This window comes from Aotus nancymaae, unplaced genomic scaffold, assembly GCF_030222135.1.
Source record: "Aotus nancymaae isolate 86718 unplaced genomic scaffold, 86718_ANA_hifiasm-v0.15.2.pri h1tg000019l, whole genome shotgun sequence".
Lineage (NCBI taxonomy): Eukaryota > Metazoa > Chordata > Mammalia > Primates > Aotidae > Aotus > Aotus nancymaae.
The window spans coordinates 26,639,908-26,665,194 of NW_026988431.1; the positions used below are offsets into that span (position 1 = coordinate 26,639,908).

The window sequence follows — 25,287 nt, forward strand, 5'->3', positions numbered from 1 at the left end:
CGTTTCTGTAGATACTTTTCCCCTGAGTTTTCTAGGATAAAAAGCTCATCTTTTAAAAAATGGTGTTTTGTTTAAACAATCATTTGTGAGAGAGGCTTTGTCCTGGAATGCCTTGTGCATATCAAAACTGTAAATAATCTTGTCATTGGGAATAAATCTTCTTAATGTGCATGTTGTAATTGAATTCATCTCTAATTAATGTAGCATTACCATGTGGCAAAGGTGGATTAACTTCTGTTTTCTGATTGCCCTTGAACATTGCCTCGAAGTTGCAGGATTGCTGATAAAGTCAATAAGAGCTTTGCATTGATTTTTTCAGACACAAAGACCATCACCAGCATGGCTGCAGACATGTCCCCAGGACCAACAGTTTTCAAAAGTGCGATGGCCAGGACCAAGATGAAACGCATGAGGGAGTAAGTAGCGTGTTGCCTGCCCCCTAGGAAGGTGCAGTGTTAAAGCATATTGACCAGTGTGTGACCCAGTCATGTGATACTGTCTTAGTCCATTTGTGCTGCTGTAGCAAAATACCTGGGACTAAGATGGTCCAACTTGGAAATTTCTCTCTAAAATCTACTTCCTGTATTGGTGCTGGTTGAATAGTTAGGGAAGTTTGGCAAGAATTATTTTTCAGTTGGTTTGCGCTTATAGTATTCTTGCAGCACAGCATATTCTCGTCCATGCTAATGTTTGAAAGCAAAGGAGAAAAAAATACTGAAAATGATTTCCAAGCCTACAGCTGTTAATATGTTTATATATTTATTGTTTTCTAGTCCTACCTGTACCAGAGTGGTCATGTATTAGCATAATTACCATGTAATTATGCTAATAAGAGGTGATTCCCAAAAATTGGAAGTGAGGGAGTTTGGATTAATCTTTCCCTCTGTAGAGGGAAACTGCTTCCACCTCTCCTTGCTTGGAGGAGATAATGTAGAAGGCGTTGCTAATTTCCCAGTTGATAGTCTTTAAAGAGAAGCAAAGTGGTTTGCTTATTTCACTCATAAAAGTTAACAATGTGGTGTCAAATTTTTGATCTAAGACTTCATTACTTTTGCAAAGTACACAATACCCCATTTCCTAGCATATTATGAAGTGTTTTAAATAATTAAAATGAAAGTATTTTGCCAAATTAATTGGCCAAGATGCATTCTAATGATTTTATTTCTATTGTGTTGTTTTTCTCCTTACTGCTTGACTGTAATTGACCAAGTACTTTCTGGCTCACATTTTTAATGTGGGCTAATGCAGTTTGGCTTACTCTTTCATGGATGGTATTGCTCCTCTACTGGAATAACCTGCATCCTTTTATATTTGATATTGTGAATCCCTGTGCCATTCTGGAAAAGATAAAAAGGAAATCAAGGCTGCAGAGCTGCATATCTTTTGAGCATGTTGTGTTGTCTCAGTTTCAAAGTCTTAGAAGCCAGCCAGAGAGAGGAAATCTTGCTGTTCTTTCTCTGCACAGTGATATACTGTATGCTCAGCATATGGACGGCAACTATTGGGATGCCAAGAAGAACAATTAATGACATTTGTCTCCATAGAGATTATAATGTAGAGAAAATACAAAACTTCAAATGTAAAATGTTAGGTGACAATATAATGGTTATGTAATATGAAGTGATGGTTAAGAAAAGTTCCCAAATGGGACCATGGCCATGAGCCAAACCAAACAGATGATGAGAGCTCTAAGGTCAGAAAGGGGAAGTTGAGAGGCCTCTGAGAGAAGCAGGGACTTAGCCTTCACCTTGGCATTCACAGAGGGATATAATTTGGAGAGGTAAAGAGAAAGGAGGAGAAGCTGGAGGTCAGCAGATTTGGTGTCTGGGTCTTGGCTCCACTAATAAATAGCCGTCTAACATTTGGCAAGTGATTTTCTAAGATTCAGTGTTTTCATCTGTAAAACAGTCATATTAATTGCCACGGCTGGATACCCAGGAAGCATACTCAGAGATAGAGATTAATGTGTAGGATGAGGTTTGTGAGGGAGTCTTCTGGAGACCAACACCTGTAGAAAGGAGGAGGAAGGAAGCAGACTGGTCAGGGAGAAGTCAAGCTGTGACATGGGTCACTAGAGGCCTCTGCCAACCCCATAGGAAGTTCTAGGGCTGGATGGCCCTGCAGAACTGTCCTGAGTTGGGACAAGAGGGCCTTTGTAACCCCTTGTGGGCCACTCTGGGAAGAGGCCGGGACTGAGCAAGACGTTCACTTCTGTATTTACCAGTATAGACTTCATCTAGATTTACCAGTTAACATTTTGCCCCATTTTTGTAATTTTTCTTTATATCTATCTTTATAATATATATATACACACATATACACTTATAAATTATTATTACTGATTCATTTCAGAATAGGTTCCATGCATCACGATTCTTCATCCCCAAATATTTAAATGTGTAGCTTCTAAAAACAAGAACATTCCCTTATATAACCACAGTATGGTGACGGCATTCAGGAAATTTCACATCAATGTATACTACTATTTAACATACAAACCCTTATTCAGATTTCATTGATTATCCCAATAATACCCACTACAGCAATTGTCTTTCTGATTCAGGTTACAAGCCAGGATCACACATTACACTCAGTTGTTATGTCTCTTTGGTGTATTTACTCTGAAATGGTTCCTCAGTCATTCTGTGTCTTTCATGACACTGACATCTTTGAAGAGTGCAGGCCAGTTGTTTTGTAAGATATTTCTTACTGCAGGTTTGTCTAGTGTTTCTTCATCATGAGCTTCAGGTTATGCACTTTTGGTGGTTATTGTGTGTCCTGAACTTTTTTTTCAAGCATCAGTTATTTATTGATAAAAAGAAATACTCATGAATTCAGTGATATCCAACAATAAGCGATCCTTGTGAATAAGTGACTTGACTGAGGTAGCTCTGTTGATATCATTTGAGTTCACTTGGGTGTCAGGAATGGGCTACCTTGATCAGCTACCTTTGGATCTACAGACCTGTATGTATGTCATCTTCGTCATTTGGGTGATAGTCTTTGTTGACAGCAGAGCCACAGTAGTGACCCCACTAGTAGGATTTCTATTTCCCTTTCCTCTTTTCTAAGCTTTCTCTTCAGACTACTCTACACATATGGAATTATGGCATTTTGAAATTCAGTTCTTTTCTTCTGAAAAATATTTCTCTACCTATAGTCAGCTTTCACTAGATAGTCTTATCTTTCAGTGATGCACAAATGTGTAATTTATTTATTTATTCACTTCTATCTGAATGGTTTTTGGGAGGATGGATAGAAAGAGTAACTTTTAAGTGCAGTTATTAGCTTCAAGCCTTTTTCTATGTCTTTTGTATGGAATGTTTTAGTTATCTTTATTTCACTGATATAGACATGCAATACTATAAAATTTATTCTAGTAATTGTCCTTTGTGTATCTTCTTTTTAAAATTTATTATTATTATTAAGTGTACTTTAGGTTCTGGGGTACATGGGCAGATCATGCAGGATTGTTGCATATGTACATACCTGGCAATGTGGTTTGCTGCCTCCATCACCCCGTCACCTATATCTGGCATTTCTCCCCATGTTATCTCTCCCCAACCTCCCCATCCCCCACTGTCCTTCCCCTAGCCCCACCCCCAACAGACCCCAGTGTGGATACTCCCCTCCCTGTGCAGGACACAGGCATAGGCAAGGGCTTCATGACTAAAACAACAAAAGCATTGGCAACAAAAGCCAAAATAGACAAATGGGATCTAATTAAACTCCAGAGCTTCTGTACAGCAAGAGAAACAATCATTAGAGTGAACCGGCAACTAACAGAATGGGAAAAAATTTTTGCAATCTACCCATCTGAGAAAGGGCTAATATCCAGAATCTACAAAGAACTTAAACACATTTACAAGAAAAAGACAAACAACCCCGTCAAAAAGTGGGCAAAGGATATGAACAGACAGTTTTCAAAAAAAGACATATATGAGTCCAACAAACATGAAAAAATGCTCACCATCACTGGTCATTAGAGAAATGCAAATCAAAAAATCACATTGAGATTCCATCTCACACCAGTTAGAATGGCGATCGTTAAAAAATCTGGAGACAACTGATGCTGGAGAGGATATGGAGAAATAGGAACACTTTTACACTGTTGGTGGGAGTGTAAATTAGTTCAACCATTGTGGAAGACAGTGTGGTGATTCCTCAAGGACCTAGAAATAGAAATTCCATTTGACCCAGCAATTCCATTACTGGGTATATACCCAAAGGATTATAAATCATTCTATTATAAAGACACATACACACATATGTTCATTGTGGCACTGTTTACAATAGCAAAGACTTGAAACCAACCCAAATGCCCATCAATGATAGACTGGACAAAGAAAATGTGGCACATATACACCACGGAATACTATGCAACTGTAAAAAATGATGAGTTCGTGTTCTTTGTAGGGACATGGATGAATCTGGAAACCATAATTCTCAGCAAACTGACACAACTGCATGTTCTCACTCATAGGTGGGTGTTGAACAATAACAACACTGAATTTTAAACAATTTAATTATAGGAAGTTGCAGCCACATATAAGAGAAGTCAGAATAGTATAATTTTTCATAGATTAATCAACCCAACCAATTCAACAATTATTACCCATGACCAATCTTGTTTTTCTATACTTCCACCTGTTCTCACATGTTACTTTTAAGGAAGTCCTATTCATCATATGTTATATTCATAAATATTTCAGTAAATATGTGAATTATAATCTGCTCTTTGACATTTTTCCTTGGATGGCAGTTAGATGTCTCAAGCTCAGGATTTCCAAAAACTGAACTCCTAAATTTCCCTACCACACCTGCACCCTCCACAGCCTTCCCCATTTGTACATAAGCAAAGGCAAGATCTAGGTAAGAAGGAATGTTCCAGCTCAGTAAGTAGTACCTGAAGGCTTACTTAGTGTGTGACAGTTTAAGGATATCAGGCAAATGACTTTGTCATCTCCTCTATGAAGAAGTTAGGTGGCAACACACCTGGTAATCATACAGCCCTCCTTCTCCACGTTCTCCAAACTGGGAGCCCTAGGGCTTTGTAAGTATTAATAGATGCAGTGTCAGGCATAGAGTAGACCCTAGCACAGTGGTCAGGAGGGAAGGTTCAGGGGGCGAGCTGCTGGGATTTTTCTCTCTCCTTGCCACAGACTAATATGTATCTTTGGACAAGTTAACCAAACTCTTTGGGCCTCAGATTTCTCATCTGTAAAGTGGGACTAGTAATGACTTCTACCTCATGGAGTTGTTGTTAGGGTGAGTTGAGATAATGTATGAAATGCACTAAGAATAGTTTATGGCACATAGTAAGTGCTCAATAAATGTTAACAACTTAGACTCTCAGTATATGTGCGGTTGCTTCATTTTGAAAATCCCCAAGCCAGGTATCTGAAGGTATTGGCTTGTATTAGTCTGCTAAGTGATGTTTTATACCTGAGGGCATTGGTCAGTGAAACGGCCGTTTGTTAAGACATTCACATAGTATTTTTTTAGCATGCAAAAAACTGCCAGTGCCAATTCTCTAAGAAAATGCAATGAAGTTGTTGAATATAAATTCCACCCATTTGCCATTCTCCAACTGACTTTTGGCCACAGCCACTTCTCACTCCTGCAGGGAGACTACTCCATAAATGAAACTCCCCTACTGGTGTACAGACAACACTCAGCTCTTAGAAGTTATTAGGTGGTACTGCTCAAAGTCATTGGAATGTTGGCAGAATGACAAGAAGTCAGTGTTGATTTCCTTTCTGTCGGAGGAATTTCCACATGCATTTGAAGAGAGGTTGCTATTCATAGGTGGATAGATAAATGGATTAATGGATAGATGAACTGATGGATGGTTAGGTGGATGGATGAGTGAATGGTGGATAAGTGGGCCTTTGTGGCTCCATGGTCCTCCTGAAGCTTCTGCTCTCCAGGAAGGGTTTTTGTTCAGAAAAGTGTTTTTGTTTTTGTTTTTGTTTTTTTCCACCTCAAGCTAGATTAAATTCCAAGCCTGGTGCCATGTTCCCACTAGAGTCCAAAAAGGAGGCCCCATGGAATGACATCTGGACAACTTTCAGCTCTGAGGAGGGCAAGGGGCACACTGTGACTAAGACTGATCCTTTCACTCACAGAGGCCAAGGAAATGTACATGGAGGGCCTGCTTCATCAAATGAACTATTCTCTTGGCTTCAGCTTTATAAATCAAATGAGACCATTGGTGTTCTGTGCCTTACTGGACACAGGGAGTGTGGTCCCTGACAGGCACCAGGGACATCACCTGGAAACCCGTGAGAAATGGCCTCACCCCTCCTGAATCAGAATCTGAATTTTAATCTATTTGGAAATTAGTATACACATTAAAATTTGAGACATTTGTTACAAGAGTGCGAGTTGGGATCAGTCCTAATAAAAATCAAATATTATATAACATATATTAATATATTTGTGTTTTAAGGCCCTATTTTTGACTTTTAAAAACTTACTTATGGTGGGTATGGCAGCTTATACCTGTAATCCCAGCACTTTGAGAGGCTGAGGCAGGTGGATCACCTGAGGTCAGGAGTTTGAGACCAACCTGACCAACGTGGTGGAACTCCGTCTTAAATAAATATACAAAAATTAGCCAGGCGTGGTGGCACATGCCTGTAATCCAAGCTACTCAGGAGGCTGAGGCAGGAGAATTGCTTGAATCCTGGAGATGGAGGTTGCAGTGAACCGAGATCATGCCGCTGCACTCCAGACTGGGTAATAAGAGCAAAACGTTGTCTCAAAAAAATAAAATAAATTCACTTATTTTCCTTTTATTTTAAAAAGGAGGATAAAATTTACATGCAGCAAATATCACCTCTTTTTATACATAGTTCTATAAGTTTTGATTTGTATACAATAAGATTCACTCTTTTTAGTAAACAGTTCTAGCAATGTTGACAAGTGCAAATAGTCATATAATTGTCAGCACAATCAAGATTATTGAACAGTCCTCTACCCCCCAAAATTCCCTGTGCTGCCCCTTTGTAGTCAGCGCGTCCCACCATACCCTGTACCTTACAACCATGGTCTACTTTCTGTCCCTGTAGTTTCTCCTTTTTATAATGTCATGTTAGTGAAATAATCACTTAGCATCATAGACCCACATTGTAACTGGATGGTAGTTGTGAATACGGAGCTAGATCTATGCATAGTCATATGCTAGAGCCTTGTAAGTTTGAATAACTTCATTCCCCACAGAATTGTCACAAGGAGAGTCAGGTCTGGCATTAAAGTCACAGGCATCTCACAAGCAGCTGTCCCTGAGGTTTCTGGCCCCTCTAAGAGTCTGCTGTTAGAAGAACTTGCTATCCAGAACATTTTGAGGCTGAACTGCTGGTTTCCGTGTCAGACTTGTCAGGTTTTTGCAATGGCCGGGAGGCCTTAGTTCCTGGGAACAGTGTGAGTAGAGGGAGGCTCCTTCATCTTGCTCTGTTGAGATTTCTAGGGATCAGATCCACCTCACTAAAAAGTTCAATAATGGGAAACCATGGAAAAGGCCTGAGAGCCTGGGGAAGCTTCTGGGCCCACTTTTCCAATTGAAAATTAGTGACCTGAAAAACATCTGGGCCCTAAGAAATAGTTTAATGACAGGGATGGCATCACCTTGTGGTGATATTCTCTGAATCACCTTTGCATTGCCAATTCATGCAGTCAGTACAGGAAAAATAAATATTTGCAGGGATATATGTTCTCCCCTTTAGGAACTGCAGTTACACATTGTATGTGTAGGCTCTCTGAAGTTGTTCCGCAGCTTACTGGTGCTATGCTTTTATTTAATGGCTTTTTTCCCTCTCTGTGTGTCATTTTGGATAGTTTCTCTTGCTATGTCTTAAAATATATTAATCTTTTCTTCTGCAATGTATAATCTGTTAATCTCATTCAGTGTATGTTTATAAGTAGACATTATAAGCTGTTTGAGATTTATAGCAAAATTGACTAGAACATTCAGTGTGTTCTTTGTCTTAGACATTGTTTTCATCTCTAGAAGTTTGATTTGAGTCTTTTTGTTAGTTACATCTTTCTTGTCTCTGCTTAACATGTTCGTTATTTCCTCTAGCTAGTTCAACGAGTAGAGTATAGTTACACTAATTATTCTGATGTCTTTGACATTGTGAGCTAAAACTCACCCTGTGTGGGAGCTGGATAATTTTGTATTCCAATAAAGAGCTTGGATCTTTGTTTCAGTTGCTTGGAAGCAGTTTGATACTTTTGGTTCTTACTTTTGAGCTTTCTTATGTAGGACCAGGGAAGCATATAGGCTCTAGCTGGTTATTTCCCATTACTGCAGCAAGACCCTTTGGGGTTCTCTATGCAATGGCTGATGAATGGCCAGGTTTACCAGTTAGGCAAGTATGAAGGTCTGAAGAGGCACTATTCCTGGCCCAGTGTGAGCCCCGAGTACTATTCTCTCTCATCCTCTCAGGTGCTTCTCTCCCTCAGCTCAGTAATCTCCTCACATGCCTGTTCTGGTCTACAGTCAGCTGAATCACTTTCTATGTGTGGGTATACACAGCTTTATTGACTTCTTTTGCTTCACAGTTTTTGAAACTCCTTTTGTTTTCTTACGTTTGTTAATTATGTAACATGTTTCCATGGGTCCAAAGTCGGATCCATTCAAAGGCATGTTTAATGAAGACTAGCTTCTATTCTTGATCCTTTGCCCTATTTCCTCCCTTTGATGTTTAAAAATTTTATGGGTCATCCTTTCATTTAAAAATATATTTAGATTGGTAACATATTATTTACATTTTTGTCTCCTTTATTTAGCAATATATGCTGGAGCACAGTAGCATATGGCAGAATACTTCACTTCTTTTTACAGCTTCCAAGTTCTCCTCTGTATATATGTACTATTGTGTAATCGACCTGCAATCTAATGATGGACATATGAGTATTTGCAATCTTTAGCTAGTACAAATTGTGATGTAATGAATAGCCTTGCACATTCAGCTTTGTTTATTGGTTTTATTGACAGTTTATCTTTGAGCTAGATTTCTAGAAGTGAGATTGCTTAGTTAGAGGATAAATGCATACATAATGTTGGTAGATATTTCCAAAAGCCACTTTGCACTCTCACCAGCAGTGTATGAGAGTGATGTTTCCCCAAAAAGGATGTTATCAAACTTTTGGAGTTTATTCTTTCTATCTATCTATCTATCTATCTATCTGTCTGTCTGTCTGTCTGTCCGTCCGTCCGTCCGTCCGTCCGTCCATCCATCTATTGTATATCTACTTTTTTCTTTTATAAATATAGCGTTTCATTGTGTGGTCTATTTTACTTGCTTTCGTATAGTTTTTGGAATTTAGGAAGCTGTATCATGTCTTACAGCACATACACTTGAGATTAAAGTACACAAAATGTCCCCAAATCTAAATTTGGAGTGGAAAAGAAGAAACCACTTTTAGCCTCAGGTTTCAGCTGAGATGTCCAACGCAGCTTACCAGAAACCTTGCTTACTGGGGGTCAAATGGTGTTGCTTGCAAAGATTGATAAAAACGGCACTTTTTTTCTCATTTAGCTATTTAGCCAGAGATTTTTGTTTAAGTTAACTTAAAGAGAAGTAGGGGTTTGTGGTGCTCTAAATCTCTGATATCTAGGAGGAGTCACCTTTCCAGGGCTGCTGATTTTATTGTCATTCAGTTTTAGATTATTAATGCCTAGAGACCAGACATTAGTCTGGCATTATTAATGCCATAGAGATCAGCGTAGTGACATGCACATTATGCCCAAGTGGGCACTGCTTCTCCTATATGTAGACATCTTATCTATAGTATTTATAGAGGAGGATGAAGGGCAAGGTGATTTTCATGGTGCTGTCTCATGCCCTGGTAATTGAATGGGTTACACACATGGCTACCACAGTGCATGCCACTGCTGATGCTCAAAACAGGTTTCTGTATTTTTGCATCTGTGTTATAGATGCCTATTCTCTTATCCAGGTCGGAGCACAGCCCTGGTAGAGTGCTGCCATGAGGACTGAAGTCAACTATTTAGAGGCTGCAGAAGGCACAGGGAGTTTCTACAAGTAACAGTGAAGTCAAACCTCATAACTGATTCAGTCTCTGATTTAGCTGGTTCACAAATTCTTGAAATTTTTCCTTCACTTTCGATCACAGGAAGATCTTGACTGAGGAAGGTTAAATAGAAATGAGAAGTCCATTATCTTTATTGTCCTTGTTAACCTGATATGTAGCTCAGGGTACAGTAGCAATCACTGGTAAAAATGATGATAGGACATTAAGCACTTGCTAAAAATGTTCCCAAGATGGGGCGGTAGCACGAAGTTTCTAATTGTACCAGCCCAGTTTTTGAACTGGACCAAAGCCACAGCAATGTTTATGTGGAGGAAAACTTGCTTTCCGTGCAGGCTCCTTTGTGTCAGAGTGTGCTAAGCCAGACACCTTCTCTTTCATGAAGTTCTTACCATATACCTGTGAGATGCAGAGGACTCTCCATTTTATAGGTAAAGAGTTTGTATTTCAAGAGGAGAAGAAACCCTCCCATTGTCATATAGCTAGTAAGTGGCAAGGCTACATTTCAAATAGAAGTGTAGTTATTCTAACACTAGAGCTGGAAGGCACTGCCAAGATGAGATGGGAACAGTGGGAGCTGAGTGACACTGAAGTCTAGATCTCATCAGGAACTCTAAAGCAGCCTCTTAATTTCCATAGGCCTTTTATGTACCTGGCATCATGCTCTGGAACCTATTTGTTTTCATTTTGTAGCCATAAGTACAGACCAACTTATCTTCATGATGCAGAAGCTTTGATACAGAGAGAGAGATTAAGTGAAACACCCAAGATCAAAGCTGGCTTCTCAGGTTGGTCTGTCTACTATCATATTCTATGTCCTTTCACATGCTTTTCTGAATTGGTAGGTATTGATATTGGTATGTCGACAACATTCTCACTCTCTTGAATTCTCATTCTCTGAATTCAAGCTCTGTGTGTGTGTGTGTGTGTGTGTGTGTGTGTGTGAGAGAGAGAGAGAGAGACTAGAATGAACTATTTTACTATTTCAAGATTTCCAAGTGCTTTATGAACAAAGCTCATTCTGTTTGAAGCCAGAAATAACCCTTCAATGGAGAAAGAGGTGCAGTGATGGTTCTTTTCTCATTCCTTTTCCAAATCTCATTGAAAAAGTGCTAGTTATGCCTTCAACATTCCCTTTTTTAAATAACAGGTCAATATCAGGCAGTGTTTCTGAAGGAACTGCTGATTGAAATCAGCATTTCAATTTTAAAACAACAAAAGTTTGTATGTAAAGAAAGCTTGGTAACCAGCAAATAAGGGCTCCTTTACCCAAAGAGCAGTGGTTCTAAATTTATGTGTAAGGTTTAAGAGATCCTTTAAAGAGCCAGTCAGACCTCTTACTCAGCTGTCTCAAGGTCTGCAAGCAATTAATGGAATTTTTCTTAAGAGTCTGTTAGGTGTGAGGCATTGTGCTTTGGGGCATAGAACAAAGAGACACCTTACAACCTAGCTTGGGAAATTGGACACCTGAGGTGTGATTTACAAGACTGAGGGCAAATGCCAGGAGCCACCTGAGTGGAGCCAGCACCCTGGAAGTTCAGAGGAGGAGGCTCATTTCTTATAAAGGAGTGAGCAGATTCCTGCACTTCTCCCTGAAATGAACCTGTTGTATTTATTTCCCTGCTCCAGGAATGACTTATCATCTTTCTCTGAAGCTGAGGTTCAGTAGCATAACTGTAGCCCAGATGTCAGCCAGCTTGTCCCTGCCTCTCCAGGTCTAGGCAACTCTGACTTAAACCCTTAGGACATGCCCTATGATAGCTCAAAACCTTTCCTAAGACTTCTACAAACTCTTGAGTGGTATGATCTCATCCTCTGGGCTTCTGTCCCTATTGTCCCCATTCTGGCCCATATTGATCTAGAGTAAAAAATCTAGCTCATTTTCCCCAATACGCCTTGTGATGGTTAAGTGTCAACTTGATTGGATTGAAGGATGCAAATCCAATCAACAGTGTGTCTGTGAGAGTGTTGCCAAAGGAGGTTAACATTTGAGTCAGTGGGCTGGGAAAGGCAGACCCACCCTTAATCTGGGTGGGCACCATCTAATCAGCTGCCAGCACAGCTAGAATGCAGCAGGCAGAAGAACGAGGAAGGTCTAGACTGGTTGAGTCTTCTGACCTTCACCTTTTTCCCATGTTGAATCTTGCTGCCCTTGAACATCAGACTCCAAGTTCTTCAGCTTTTGGACTCTTGGGCCTACATCAGTGGTTTACCAGGGGCTCCTGGGCCTTCAGCCACAGACTGAAGGCTGCAATGTCAGCTTCCCTACTTTTGAGGTTTTGGGACTCGGACTGGCTTCCTTGCTCCTCAGCTTGCAGACGGCCTATTGTGGGACTTCACCTTGTGATCTTGTGAGTCAGCACTCCTTAATAAACTCCCTTTCATATATACATCTATCCTATTAGTCCTGCTCCTCTAGAGAACCCTGAATAATATACTCTTACTCACCCAAATCTTCTGTGAGTACACTTGACTTTTTTGAATATTTTAAAGCTAGCAATAAAAGCCTAATGTCACAAGGGCATAAGCAACTTCAAACTAATCATTACGCATCCCTGTTCTTTAAAAATGCTCTTTAGCAGGTGGGCTCATTGGAAAGGAGGCTCTGAGATGATTTTCATGTCGAAAGGTTTCTGAAGATGGCCAGCTCTCTGGATCCATTTATGGAGGGGCAAGGAAGGAAACAGGAGTAGGCAGAGAGAGAAGGTGGGCTGGGGTACCATCTCAGCAAGGTCTGGGCAACAGCACAGGGTACACCTAAGCTGGGATGGCCCTGCACAGTTAATTGAGGGGGCTGAGCTCAAGAGCCCTGCATCTACCAGTCACTGGCTGCAGGAATGCAGAAAGGGCATGAGCCCTGATGAGGCCGTTCTTGAGCTGAGCTGAGCCGAGCTGAGGGCAGTTCTTCAAGAGGGCTGATGGCTGAAATTTGTCTGCCAACGGCGCTCCAAGTAACTAGAGGGTAAAACTTCTCTATTCTGAAAAACAGTCTTCATCCCCAGCTCCATTCCAGTTTTCTGGCATCCCTCATTTTCCCACGTTTCTCAGAAGCAAAACAAACTTTTCTAACATGGGGCACCTTAGTCATTCTTCCGCTTCTTTATATGCAGGTAAGTCACCCTGGTGTAACATCTATGTCCTTGGGCTTTCATCTTCCTTCATAGAAGGCTTCCTTGCGTATTATTTTCTAAATAAAGAATTTCTGTGTGTGTGTGCTCACGCATGTCTGTGCCAGCTGACACTTAACCCATTTGTACCCTAATTCCATTGGCTCCGTTTCAGTAATGATAGGAAGCATCAGAGAGATAAATCGCTGTAATGAGAACAATGTGGATTTTAGGATCTGGGCATTCTGGGTTTGCAACTTAGCTACTTTTACTCTGTGGTCTTAGACAAGTCCCTTTACTTCCCAGAGCCTCAGTTTCTTCAGCTGTACAATGGAGGGATAATTAAAAATAGCACTATATTGTGTGTTAAGTGGTCACCCAATAAATACTATCCCTTCTACCCCTCTTTCTTGGCCACTTCAGTTGCCATTCTACAGCCCCTGACTTTATGAGTTAGTGTCTAATTGACTATGAAAATGTTTGTTCTGTCAGTTTTTTCACTACACAGATTTGAAATCCTGCTTCCAAGCCAGCAATCCTAAAGAGGGTTCACTAGCAATTATCACCTGCAAAACAGATGTCCAGGGTTGAGGGTGTAGGGGGCATGTGGGAGCAGAGGTCAGGGACTTCTCAGGCAGTGTTTATGTGGCTAGTGCCAAGGCTGCTTCAGTGTTCCTAGTGGCTCCTGTGGACCCTTTCTTGTTCATGTTTCTTTTTTCTTCTTAGAGCTGTAAGTAAACTATGTTATATGTATTTGATTTCCACTAGGACCATGACTGAATTGTAGTAAAGTGTACTTTTCCCAGCTGAGGGCTAGCTATTTTTAAACAACTAAGCGTGCTTATGATAAAATTAAATAAATCAATACAGCTGTTCCTATAGTATTTTGAAATATCTATAATCTATTATTCAGTGTTGGAAACCCTGAACACCACCAGGTACTAAAGGCTAAGCAGGAAGTTTTGCTTCTGTTTCTTTATCATTGAGTTTTGCCTAATAGTTTTCAAATTGCCAGATTAGAAAAAGAAAGCATGGAACATGAACCTTTCACTTCTCAGAATAAACTGCCATATTTGGGCTCCCAATGCCTGGGACCTCAGAAAGGAGGCAGGTTTACTCTGACAGTATAGTATGAAGATATTGACCCAAAAAATTTACCAAGAGATTATTTTGGATTCTTGATAAGGTGGAGGTAGAGTCAAGGATTGCACCTGTCCCTCATTAAGCCCCTCTGGGTGTGAGGGGCACATGCAGGTAAGTTGCCCTTGTGTAACATGAATGTGCAAACAGAGCAGCCATAAACACTCTGGGTAGAGTCAGGTGCAGAACAATGGGCAAAACCTTAGAAAAACTGGAAGAATATTAGAGCCCTAGTTTTTCCCACTGCATATGAAATAGCAGGTTTTTTCTGTCCATCTGTGCCCATAGAAGCTGGTCTTCAGGAAAAGGTAATCTCATAGGAGCAAGCATGCTCTTTGCTGCAGCCAGAGATTGTTCAACAGACACAGAAATCCCTGCCTCCAGAACAAGAGGTAATGGTGTATCATGGGAGTTGAGACCCAAATTTGGTAACTTGATCTGTTTCAAGAATGGTCCAAAGATCTTTGTTTGTTTGTTTGTTTTGAGACAGGGTCTCACTCTGTTGCCTAGACTAGAGTGCAGTGAAGCAATGTAGGCTCACTGCAACCTCTGCCTCCTGGGTTCAAGTGAACCTCCCACCTCAGCCTATTTTGTATTTAGATCAAAATATGTTAAATATTTAAAATATGTTAAAATTTTTCTTGAGATTTCTTCTTTAACCCGTGTGTTATTCAGAAGTGTGTTGTTTAATCTCCATGTGTTTTGGGATTTTCCAGTTATCTTTCTGTTACTGATTTCTAATTTAATTCCACTGTGGTCTGAGTGCAGACATTATATGGTTTCTATTTTTAAAAAAATTCTAAATGTCTTTTATAGCCCTAAATATAGTCTGTCTCGGTGAATATTACATGTGAGCTCAAGGAGATTTGCATTCTGCTGCTGTTGAATGAAGTAGTCTGTAGATGTCAGTTTTATCCTTTTGATCAATGATATTGTCAAGTTCAACTATGTCCTTACTGATTTTCTATCTGCTGGATCTCTCTGTTTCTGAAAGAAGGATGTTGAAGTCTCCAATGATGATAGTGGATTTATCTATTTTTCTTTTTAGTGCTGTCAGTTTTTGCTTCATGTATTTTGGCACTCTGTTGTTAGGCATATACACATTAAGGAACATGTGTGTTAAGGACTGTTTTGACTTCTTAGAGAATTGACTCCTTTATTACTATGTAATGCCTTTATTTACCCCTCATAGCTTCCCTTGCTTTGAAATCTGCTCTGTCTGAAATTATTAAGGCTCCTCTTGATTTCTTTTTGAGTTTTAGCATGGTGTCTTGTTCTTCAACCAATTACTTTTAATCTATTGTGTTTATATTGTGCTTTTAGGAGGTTCTTGTAGTTAATATGTAGTTGGATCTTATTTTTTGATCCACCCTGACAATTTCTATCTTTCAATTGGTACATTTAGATCATTGGTGTTCAAAGTGATTATTGACGTAGTTGGATTAATATCTACCCTATTTCTTATCATTTTCTATTTGTTGTCTCCATTCTTTGTTCCATTTTTATCTTCCAGTGCTTTTCTGCCTTTTATTTTTAAAGAGGGCAAATAAAGATTTTTAAGGCTGATTTGAATAGAATAGGTTGAGTATCCCTTATCTGAAATGCTTAGGACCAGAAGTCTTTCAGATTTTGGATATTTTTGGATTTGGGAATATTTTGTTCAGCACTCCTAATGTGAAAACCTGAAATTTGAAATGTTCCAATGAGTTGTTGTTGGTTTTTTTTTTTTTTGAACTTCACGGTGGTGCTCAAAAAGTTTTTTTTTTTTTGGATTTTTGGATTAAGAATACTCAACCTGTAGTACATTATCATGAGAATCATGAAGGGAAAGTTAGAGATGAGTGCACATCATATTGTGAGGGTATAATTTAGTTATGTGTAAATTTTTTGCATTAAACAATTTTTAAGGCCAATTTGGTTCTAAAAACAATAGATTGCCTTTTACATAAAGTTAATATATCTTCCCCATTTTATTTAACTGTTGCAAAATACTCTCTATTATGGACACACCATCTGTTTTTAACTAGTATGCTATTGATTTCTTTTTATGATTTTAATTGAGCAGATTTCCTTATCTCTCCTTTCTAGCATATCAGTTAACTTTTTTTAGTGGTTGACCTAGAATTGTCGGTATACATTTACAACTAATCCAAGTCTACTTTCCTTTTTAAATTAAATTAAATTTTTTAAAATTATACTTAAAGTTCTGGGGTACATGTGCAGATCACGCAGGTTTGTTACATAGGTATACACATGCCATGGTGGTTTGCTGCACCATCAACTCGTCATCTACATTAGGTATTTCTCCTAATGCTATCCCTCTCCTATCCCCCCATCCCCTAACAGGTCCTGGTGTGTGATTTTCCACTTCCTGTGTCCATGTGTTCTCATTGTTCAGCTCTCACTTGAGTGAGAACATGTAGTGTCTCGTTTTCTGTTCTTGTGTTAGTTTGCTGATAATGATAGTTTCTAGCTTCATCCATGTCCTTGGTTGTAGGTGAGTGGCTTCATTTCTGAGCTTTCTGTTCATTCTGTTGGTCTATGGGTCTGTTTTTTGTACCAGTATGTACTATTTTGTTTATGGTATCCTTGTAATATAGTTTGAAGTCAGGTGATGTGATGCCTCCAGCTTTGTTCTTTTGTTTAGGATTGTCTTGGCTGTGTTTTTAAAATAGGTTTTTGCAATACTGTGAAGAATGTCATTAGTAGTTTGATAGGAATAGCACTGAATATGTAAACTGCTTTGGGCAGTATGACTATTTTAACAATATTGATTCTTCCCACTCATGGGTATGAAATATTTTTCTATTTGTTTGTGTAATCTCTGATTTCGTTGAGCAATGTATTGTAATTCTCACTGTAGAGAATTTTCACCTCCCTGGTTAACTGTATTCCCAGGTATTTTGTTCTTTTTGTGGTTATGGTGAAAGATTGTGTTCTTGATTTGGCTCTCAGCTTGGACATTGATGATTTATAGAAATGCTACTGATTTTTGTACATTGATTTTGTAGGCTGAAATTTTGCTGAGGTTGTTTATCAGATTTCGGAGCTTTTGGACAGAGATTGTGGGGTTTTCCAGGTATAGATTCATATAGTCTACAAATGGATGGTTTGACCTCCTCTCCTTCTATTTGGACGCCTTTTATTTCTTTGTCTTTCCTGATTGCCCTGACTAGGACTTCCAGTACTTTGTTGAATAGAAATGGTGAGAATGGGCATCCTTGTTTCGTTCTGTTTCTCAAGGGGAATGCTTACAGCTTTTGGTTGTTCAGTATGATGTTGGCTGTGGGTTTGTCATAGATGACTCATCATTTTGGGATATGTTCCCTCAATGCCTAGTTACTGAGGGTTTTTCACATGAAAATATGTTGAATTTTATCAAAAACCTTCTCTGGATGTGCTGCTGGATTTGGTTTGCTGGCATTTTGTTGAGGATTTTTGCATCTGTGTTCATCAGAAGTATTGGCCTGAAGTTTTGTTATTTTAGTGTCTCTGCCATATTTTGGTAACAGGATGATGCTGGCATCATAGAGTGAGTTAGGGAAGAGTCCCTCCTCCTTAATTTTTTGGAATAGTTTCAGTAGGAATAGTGCCAGGTCTTCTTTATACATCTGTAAGAATTCAGCTGTGAATCTCTCTGGTACAGGACTTTTTCTTATTGGTAGGCTTTTTATCACTGATTCTGTTTCAGACCTCATTACTGGTCTGTTTTCAAGACTTCATTTTCTTCCTGGTTCATTGTTGGGAGGTTGTAGGTTTCCAGGAATTTATCAATTTCTTCCAGGTTTTCCAGTTTACATTCATAGAGATGTTTGTAGTAGTCTCTCAGGGATTTGGGTTTCTTTCTTTTTTTTTTTTTTTTTGGTATTTCTATGGGGTTGGTGGTAATGCCCTATTTGTCATTTCTAATTGTGTCTATTTGGGTCTTCTCCTTTTTTTCTTTATTATTCTAGCTAGTGGTGTATCAGTCTTACTTATTCTTTCAAAAAAAATCAACTCCTGAATCCATTAATCTTTTGGAGGTTTCTCACATCTCAGTTTCATTCAGTTCAGCTCTGATTTTGGTTATTTATTGTCTTCAGCTTTGGGGTTGGTTTGTTCTTGTTTTTCTAGTTCTTATAGTTGTGCTATTAGGTTGTTAATTTGAGATCTAACTTTTTGATGTGAGCATCTAGCACTATAAACTGTCCTCTTAACACTACTTTGGCTGTGTCCCAGAGATTCTGGTATGTTGTATCTTTGTTCTCAGTTTCAAAGAATTTCTTGATTTCGAACTTAATTTCATTGCTTACACAAAAGTCATTCAGGAGAAGATTGTTTAATTTCCATGTAATTGTATGGTTTTTAGATATCTGCTTGTATTAATTTCTGTTTTTATTGTGCTGTGGACTGAGAGTTTGGTTGATATACTTTTGATTTTTTTGAATTTTCTGAGAATTGTATTGTGGCTGAATGTACATTTGATTTTGGAGTATGTGCCACATGTCAATGAGAAGAATGTATATTCTGTTGTTTGAGGTGGAGAGTTCTGTAGATGTCTATCAGGTCCATTTGGTCAAATGTCAAGGTCAAGTCCTGAATATCTGTTAGTTTTCTGCCTTGGTTATGTCTGATACAGTCAGTGGCATGATGAAGTCTCTCACTATTATTGTGTGATTATCTAAGTCCCTTGATGGGTCTCTCAGAGCATGGTGCTTCTGTGTTGGGTGCATATATATTTAGGATAGTTAGGTCTTCTTGTTGAATTGAACTCTTTACCATTGTATAGTGCCCTTCTTTGTCTTTTTAATTATTGATGGTATAAGTCTGTTTGGTCTGAAATTAGAATAGTGCCCCTGCTTTTTCCTGTTTTCAATTTTCTTGGTAGATTTTTCTTTGACTCTTTACTTTGAGCCTATGTGTGCCATTGCATGTGAGATGGGTCTCTTGAAGACAGCATACGGTTGGGCCTTGCCTCTTTATCCAACTCGACACTGTGCCTTTTGTGGCATTTGGTGTGCTTACATTCAGATTAATATTGATATGTGTGGATTTGATCCTGTTACCATGTTTTTAGCTGGGGTTATTATGCAGACTTTATTGTTTAGTTGTTTCATAATGTCAGCGGGCTATATATTTAAGTGTGTTTTGGTGGTGGTTGGTAACAGTCTTTCCTTTTCATAGTTAGCACTCCCTAAAGGACCTTTTCTAAGGTAGATCTGGTGGTAATGAATTTCCTTAGAATTTGCTTGTCTTAAAAGGATGTTAGGGATTTTTTTGTTATGTTTTTGTTTTTTGTTTATGAAATTTAGTTTGGCTGGGTATGAAATTCTTGATTGGAATTTTGTTTCTTTAAAAATGCTGAATATAGGCCCCCTCTCTCTTCTGGCTTGTAGGGTTTCTGTTGAGAGGTCTGCTGTTAGCCTGATGGGATTCCCTTTGTAGGTGACCTTCCCCTTCTCTCTAGCTACATTCAGCATTTTTTCTTTCATTTTGACTTTGGAGAATCTCATGACTGTGTCTTGGGGATCCTCATCTTTGTATAGTATTTGACTAGGGTTCTCTGCATTTCTTAAGTTTGAATATTGGCCTCTCTATCAAGGCTGGCAACATTTTTATGGACAGTATTCTTAAATATATTTTCCAAGTTGCTTGCTTCCTGTCCCTCTCTTTCAAAGATGCCATTGAGTCATAGATTTGGTCTCTTTACATAATTCTTGCTTTCTCTCCTTCTCTTTCAGAGATGCCAATGAGTCATAGATTTGGTCTCTTTACATAATTCCATATTTTGGGAGGTTTGTTCTTTTTTATTCTTTTTCCTTTATTTTTGTCTGTGTTAATTTGGAGAATCAGCATTTGAGCTTTGAATTTTTTTCCCACAGCTTGGTCTATTCTGGTGTTACTATTTGCAATTGTATTATGAAATTCTTTAAGTGAGTTTTTCAGCTCTATCAGATCAGTTTGGTCCTTTCTTAAAATGGCCACTTCATATTCCAGTTCCTGTATTGTTTTATTGTATTCCTTAGATTCCTTGGATTGGGTTTTGACTTTTTCTGAATCTCAGTGATCTTTTCTATCCATATTCTGAATTTTACATCTGTCATTTCAGCCAAGTTAAGAATTATTGCTGGGGAACTTGTACAGTTGTTTGGAGGTAAGAAGACACTCTGACTTTTTGAGATGCCAGCGTTCTTGTGCTGGTTCTTTCTCATCTTTGGGGGTTGATGTTTCTTCAGTCTTTGAAGCTGCTTTCTTTTGCATGGGTCTTTTCCTTTTGTCTTCTTTGATGCCCTTGGGAGTTTGATTGTGGTACGGGGTGGGTTCAGGCCTTTGGCTTTGTTTATGGAAAAGCTGAGCTGTGTGCTCTATCTCTGGAGGCTGGTACCAGTCCCTCAGTTTTGTTCTCCGGACTCGAAGTTAGGAACCTGCCACACTGGGGGGCGGAGGGGAGGGGTCGAGGTGTTTCTGGTCTGCTAGCTACAACATGCCAATAGTTGGTGCTGGCCAAAGAACTCTGTTGGGTCAATGGCAGTGGGATTTGTGTTCACTCATACATGCCAGCAGCTGAGGCAGAGTCGTGGGGTATACATGTGTCCGTTGAGGTGGGACATCAGTGGGAGTGGAGTGATGGCATTCCTGCACCCACTCACAGTAGCATGACTTGGTGGGGCACAGGCAGGGGTGGGTCACCAGCATTTGTATGTGTGTTTGTGCTGGAGGCAGCAGGGGAGGGATTTGCATCTGTGCATGCATTTGTGGTGGCAGCATGGTAGGTGCCCACACATCTGTGGAGGGGGCACTGGGGTGTGCTTGCACCAGCAGAAACAGTACTGTGGTATGTGCACTGGCAGGGGAGGGAGGGAAGGTCTGCCTACACTTGCACAGCAGCAAAATAGTGGTCAGAAGATCATTGGTGAGTGCATGCTAGCAAAACGGCAAAGGGAAGCTTCAGGTGAGCTGGTGTTTTTTGGTAGGGGTGGGTCTGCTGGAGCTCTCCAATAGTCAACTGTGGCCTGCTGGTGAAAGTGCTATGATGAGGGCCCCCGGGAAATATCCTGGTTGGGCATCTGAGGCTGCACTGCTAGCAGGCATGGTAAGGGTGGGGCCCCAGGAGAAGCCAGCAGACATAGGAATGCTCAAATTGGACTGGCCCCATCCCACAGGCAAGACTGCCCTGCTCTGCCTAGGTCCAACAGTGATACCTAAAGTCTCCTAAAGGAGCACAGTGAGCCTTGGAAAATTGGATGTCCCTGGCTCCACTGCAGGTGTTCCCACACCAAACCCTCTGAGTTCGGCACAGGCTTGGAGTCTCACCCCTTCCACCTCTCTAAACAGTTCTCCCTGCCAGCTCAAGTGTCCTTGGGGTCTTGGGGTCTTCTGCTGCTAGGATTCCAGAGGTTCATGGCAAGAGCGGGCCATTCCTTACCTATTCAACTCACCCTTTTCCAAAGAGTCACTGGGGGCAGGAATGAATCTTGGTGCTTGACAGCCCCATGCAGAGTTCCCAGCTTCTTCCCCTTTCATCTAAGCATCTGAGTCCTCCCTCCATCCACTCTCAATGCCTTCTCTCCATAGATCTGCTTGGAGTATCCCAGTATTCCCAATGTCCCTGTCTTTTGGCTGCGTCTAGACAGCCATTTTGGCTTGGGCCCTCCTTTTTTATCCCTAGCATTTCTGTTTGTTTTTTCCTTAGGATTTAGGAAACCCTACTTACATTGCCCATCTTCGTCCATGCTATCTACTTTATCCATCAGAGAACTTAGCATAATCATTGTTGTTTTAAATTACGTCTTATAATTTCAACATTCCTGCCATGTCTTGTTCTGGTACTTTCTCCCTTCAAAGTGTGTTGTTTTACCTTTTAGTGTGTCGTACAATTTTGTCTTGATAACCAAACATGTTACACTGAGTAAAAACTCTGCTGTAAATAGGGCTTTAGTAATGTTACGGTAAGTGTAGTGGGAGGAGAAGCATTCTACACTCCTAGTAATAAGTTCTCTGTTTTTTAATGTGTCTGTGCCTCTGGGCTGTGAACTTTGCAAGTGTTTCTCAGTTTCTCAGGGGCAAAATGGCTAAAGTGGGCTATAGTTGGGTATTTCCCTTCTCTCATGTTGAGTGGGCTAGAGCTGGGTATTTTTCTTCTTCCACATGCAAGGCTAGAACTAGCTAGAGTTGGACATTTACTTTTGCCTGGGCCAGTTAGGCTCTGATTAGTAGATTAGGCTCTGGTTAACTAATCACTCCTCAGAGCAAGCCTTGCTAAGAAGAACAGAGTGCAATGACATATTTCAAAATGTGTTTTTCTCTTTTCCCCCTCCTGGAAGCATGGAGGGCTGTTTCTCCCATATTTACTGGAATAATATCGTGAAGTTCCTGGAGGTATATCTCACACAATTACGGGGACCCTGGAGATTTTAGCTTTCAGATTTGTCCACACTGAGTGTCCAGGGATTCATCAATTACAGTTCATATTTTCCTACCCCAGCACTGGTTCCCACAATGGTTTCTACTTGTGAGTTTACTCTGGTAAGCCACGACTCCATGGATTTACCTGCTTGTCTCTCCAGTACTGCGGGCATGGTTTGCCCTGTGTGCTCACCTCTCTAATGGATCCTAAAAGAGTTGTTGATTTTTTAAGAACTCTGTTCAGCTTTTTACTTGTTAGGAGGGAGTGATGCCTTCTAAGTGACTTATGTGGAAAATGAGAAACTAGAAGCCCTCCACCTATCTTCTTATCCTGTCGCTCCTATTTTGGGATTAAAAATAGTCTCCGAAGTTTTATCAGCTTTCAAGAAATATAAACCGAACCTTCAATAAGCAAGTGTGAACTCTTGTTGCCTTCAGTATCCTTTACTGAGCCCCTGCTATTTGCAGAGAATAGTATTTACTGCTATAGAGTGGAGAAAGAAATAGAACAGTCTTTGCCTTTGAGAGACTGAAACTCTATTTCATTTGAAAATGCATTTTTCCCAAACTCTTTGTCGAAAGGATGGGAAAATCAAGTTACCAACTGATGCATATGTATGGCATATTTTGCTGATCAGGGCTTAACTCAGAGTTACCTGAGAGACATTTATTTAATACCCTTTTACAAAAATGCAAGGTATAGTAAGGCTAATAATAAAGTAATATCTATATAAAGTGAAGATCAAAGGGAAAGTGAGGGATTTAATGTGCTGACAATAGTTGCTGTGTGAATATATAGTTTGGCTCTGAGCTTCCAGGAAGCCAGGTCAAAAAGGGGAAACGTGATACAATCCCTAGCTCTCATTATCAAAATGCAAATGTGCTGCTGGTTTTTCAGGGAAGACAGAGCTTCTCCTGTGATGTTTTGTGTAGAGTATATTGAGCAAAACAATTTCTTCAGTAGTTTTGCATGAAATGTAGATGTGAATTTTATAAAGGTGTCTTCTTTGGTGATAAAAAGGTGTCCTATAATGAACTATAACTATGTGGCTTTCCAAGGGTCTAACTCTATTCAGTGGTAAAATTTCAAGTCCCTAGAGAATGTATAATCTGTTAGTTTTAATTAAAGTTAAATGTTTGCTTCTCACTTTTTAAAATTAAAAATATGTGACCCTTGAAGAAGGAATAAAAACAAAACTGAAGGCAAATTTTGATTTAAATTCTCTGAGGAGTAAATGACAGGAATGCCCTTGGCTGATTTGATGAGTATGCTTCTCTACTGTCATGCATTAATTAACTGTGCTTTGACTTTCTATTTTTATGGTCACCTCCTAATCAAGGAATGTTAAAGCACAATCACTATTGTTGATGTTCTAAGTAAGGCAAGATGCAGAACAGCATCCATTAGTAACTCACTGTGAAGCCTCATCAGTCCTTAGTAAGGGGTTCTGCTGAGTTGCTTTGCCCATTCTTTAGGCAGTAGAATCTTACTCATAATAGTCAAGAAAGTCTTAATATAATAAAACAGTTCTTAACTCGGGACTGTCTAAAGCACCACAAGGATTTGTTGTGAATGTAATCAGCTTTATACTCTGGCATGAGAACAATTTATGAATGCAAAAATATGTAAAAACAAATTCTGATGGCTAAGTGAATGGGGGCAGAGGACAAGAGTAAGTGAGCACAATAAATTGACACCTCTGTCTTTAAGAATTGGGGATTACCCTCTCGCTGTATGACTTCTCCCATCTAATCTACATTCTTCTCTTCCTTGTATGGTACACATTTTGCTGACGGTCTTCTGCATGGCCCATTCTATTCTGAACTAGGATAATCTATTCTTTGTAACAGAGTCCTTTTATAATTTGCAAAAGTTTATACATGCACCTGAGGATTCTCAAGATTCAGATTAAGTGTAATTGCTATTGGATGATTTCTGTAACCTGTGTATCATCTCACACAGCAACCCCTGACCTTTTTGACACCAGGGACTGGTTTTGTGGAAGACAGTTTTTCCAAGGATGTGGTGAGGATGGGGCAGGGGATGGTTTGGGGATGAAACTCTTCCACCTTAGATCATCAGGCATTAGATTCTCATAAGGAGTGCGCAACCTAGATCCCTCACCTATGAGAATCTAATGCTCACTCTCCCACTGCTCACGTCCTGCTCTGTGGCCCAGTTTCTAACAGGCCGTGGACTGGTACAGGTTTTCGGCCCAGGGGTTGGGGACCCCTGCTCTAATGCACTAGGTGAAATGCTTGGTGCTACTTAATTCTTCGAGAATGCTTTCTGCTGTTTGCTTGGACAGTATCACTCTCTAATTTTGGGATTCTTGTTCTCGGTGTGAATATTCTACCTGCCATGGTCCTGGGAAAGGCATTTGAAAATTCATTGACATATACTCTTTCCTAATTGAATCTTTGGGGGAAGAAGCAAAGCAACACAGGCTGGGCTCTGGTGTTATTATGTGGATTGTTAAAAAAGTCATTATTTGCATAGAATCATTTCCTAGGTGAAATCCAGGGTAAAATGGATCCTCCACTGCCAGAAACATGGACGTCTTAAAACAGCCTCCTCTCCTCCTACCTGCAGTAG

At 39.8% G+C, this 25,287-nt stretch overlaps 1 protein-coding gene across 6 annotated transcripts in view; it reads left to right on the plus strand.

Moving 5' to 3' along the window:
• The window catches only part of NEK11 (NIMA related kinase 11), a 313,205-nt gene that overhangs the window by 230,739 nt on the left and 57,179 nt on the right, over positions 1-25,287 (plus strand). For all 6 annotated transcript variants that reach the window (XM_064378689.1, XM_064378693.1, XM_064378690.1 and 3 more), the window contains one exon: positions 320-416. In XM_064378689.1, the coding sequence (XP_064234759.1) occupies positions 320-416 (97 nt within the window). The remainder of the gene's footprint in view (positions 1-319; positions 417-25,287) is intronic.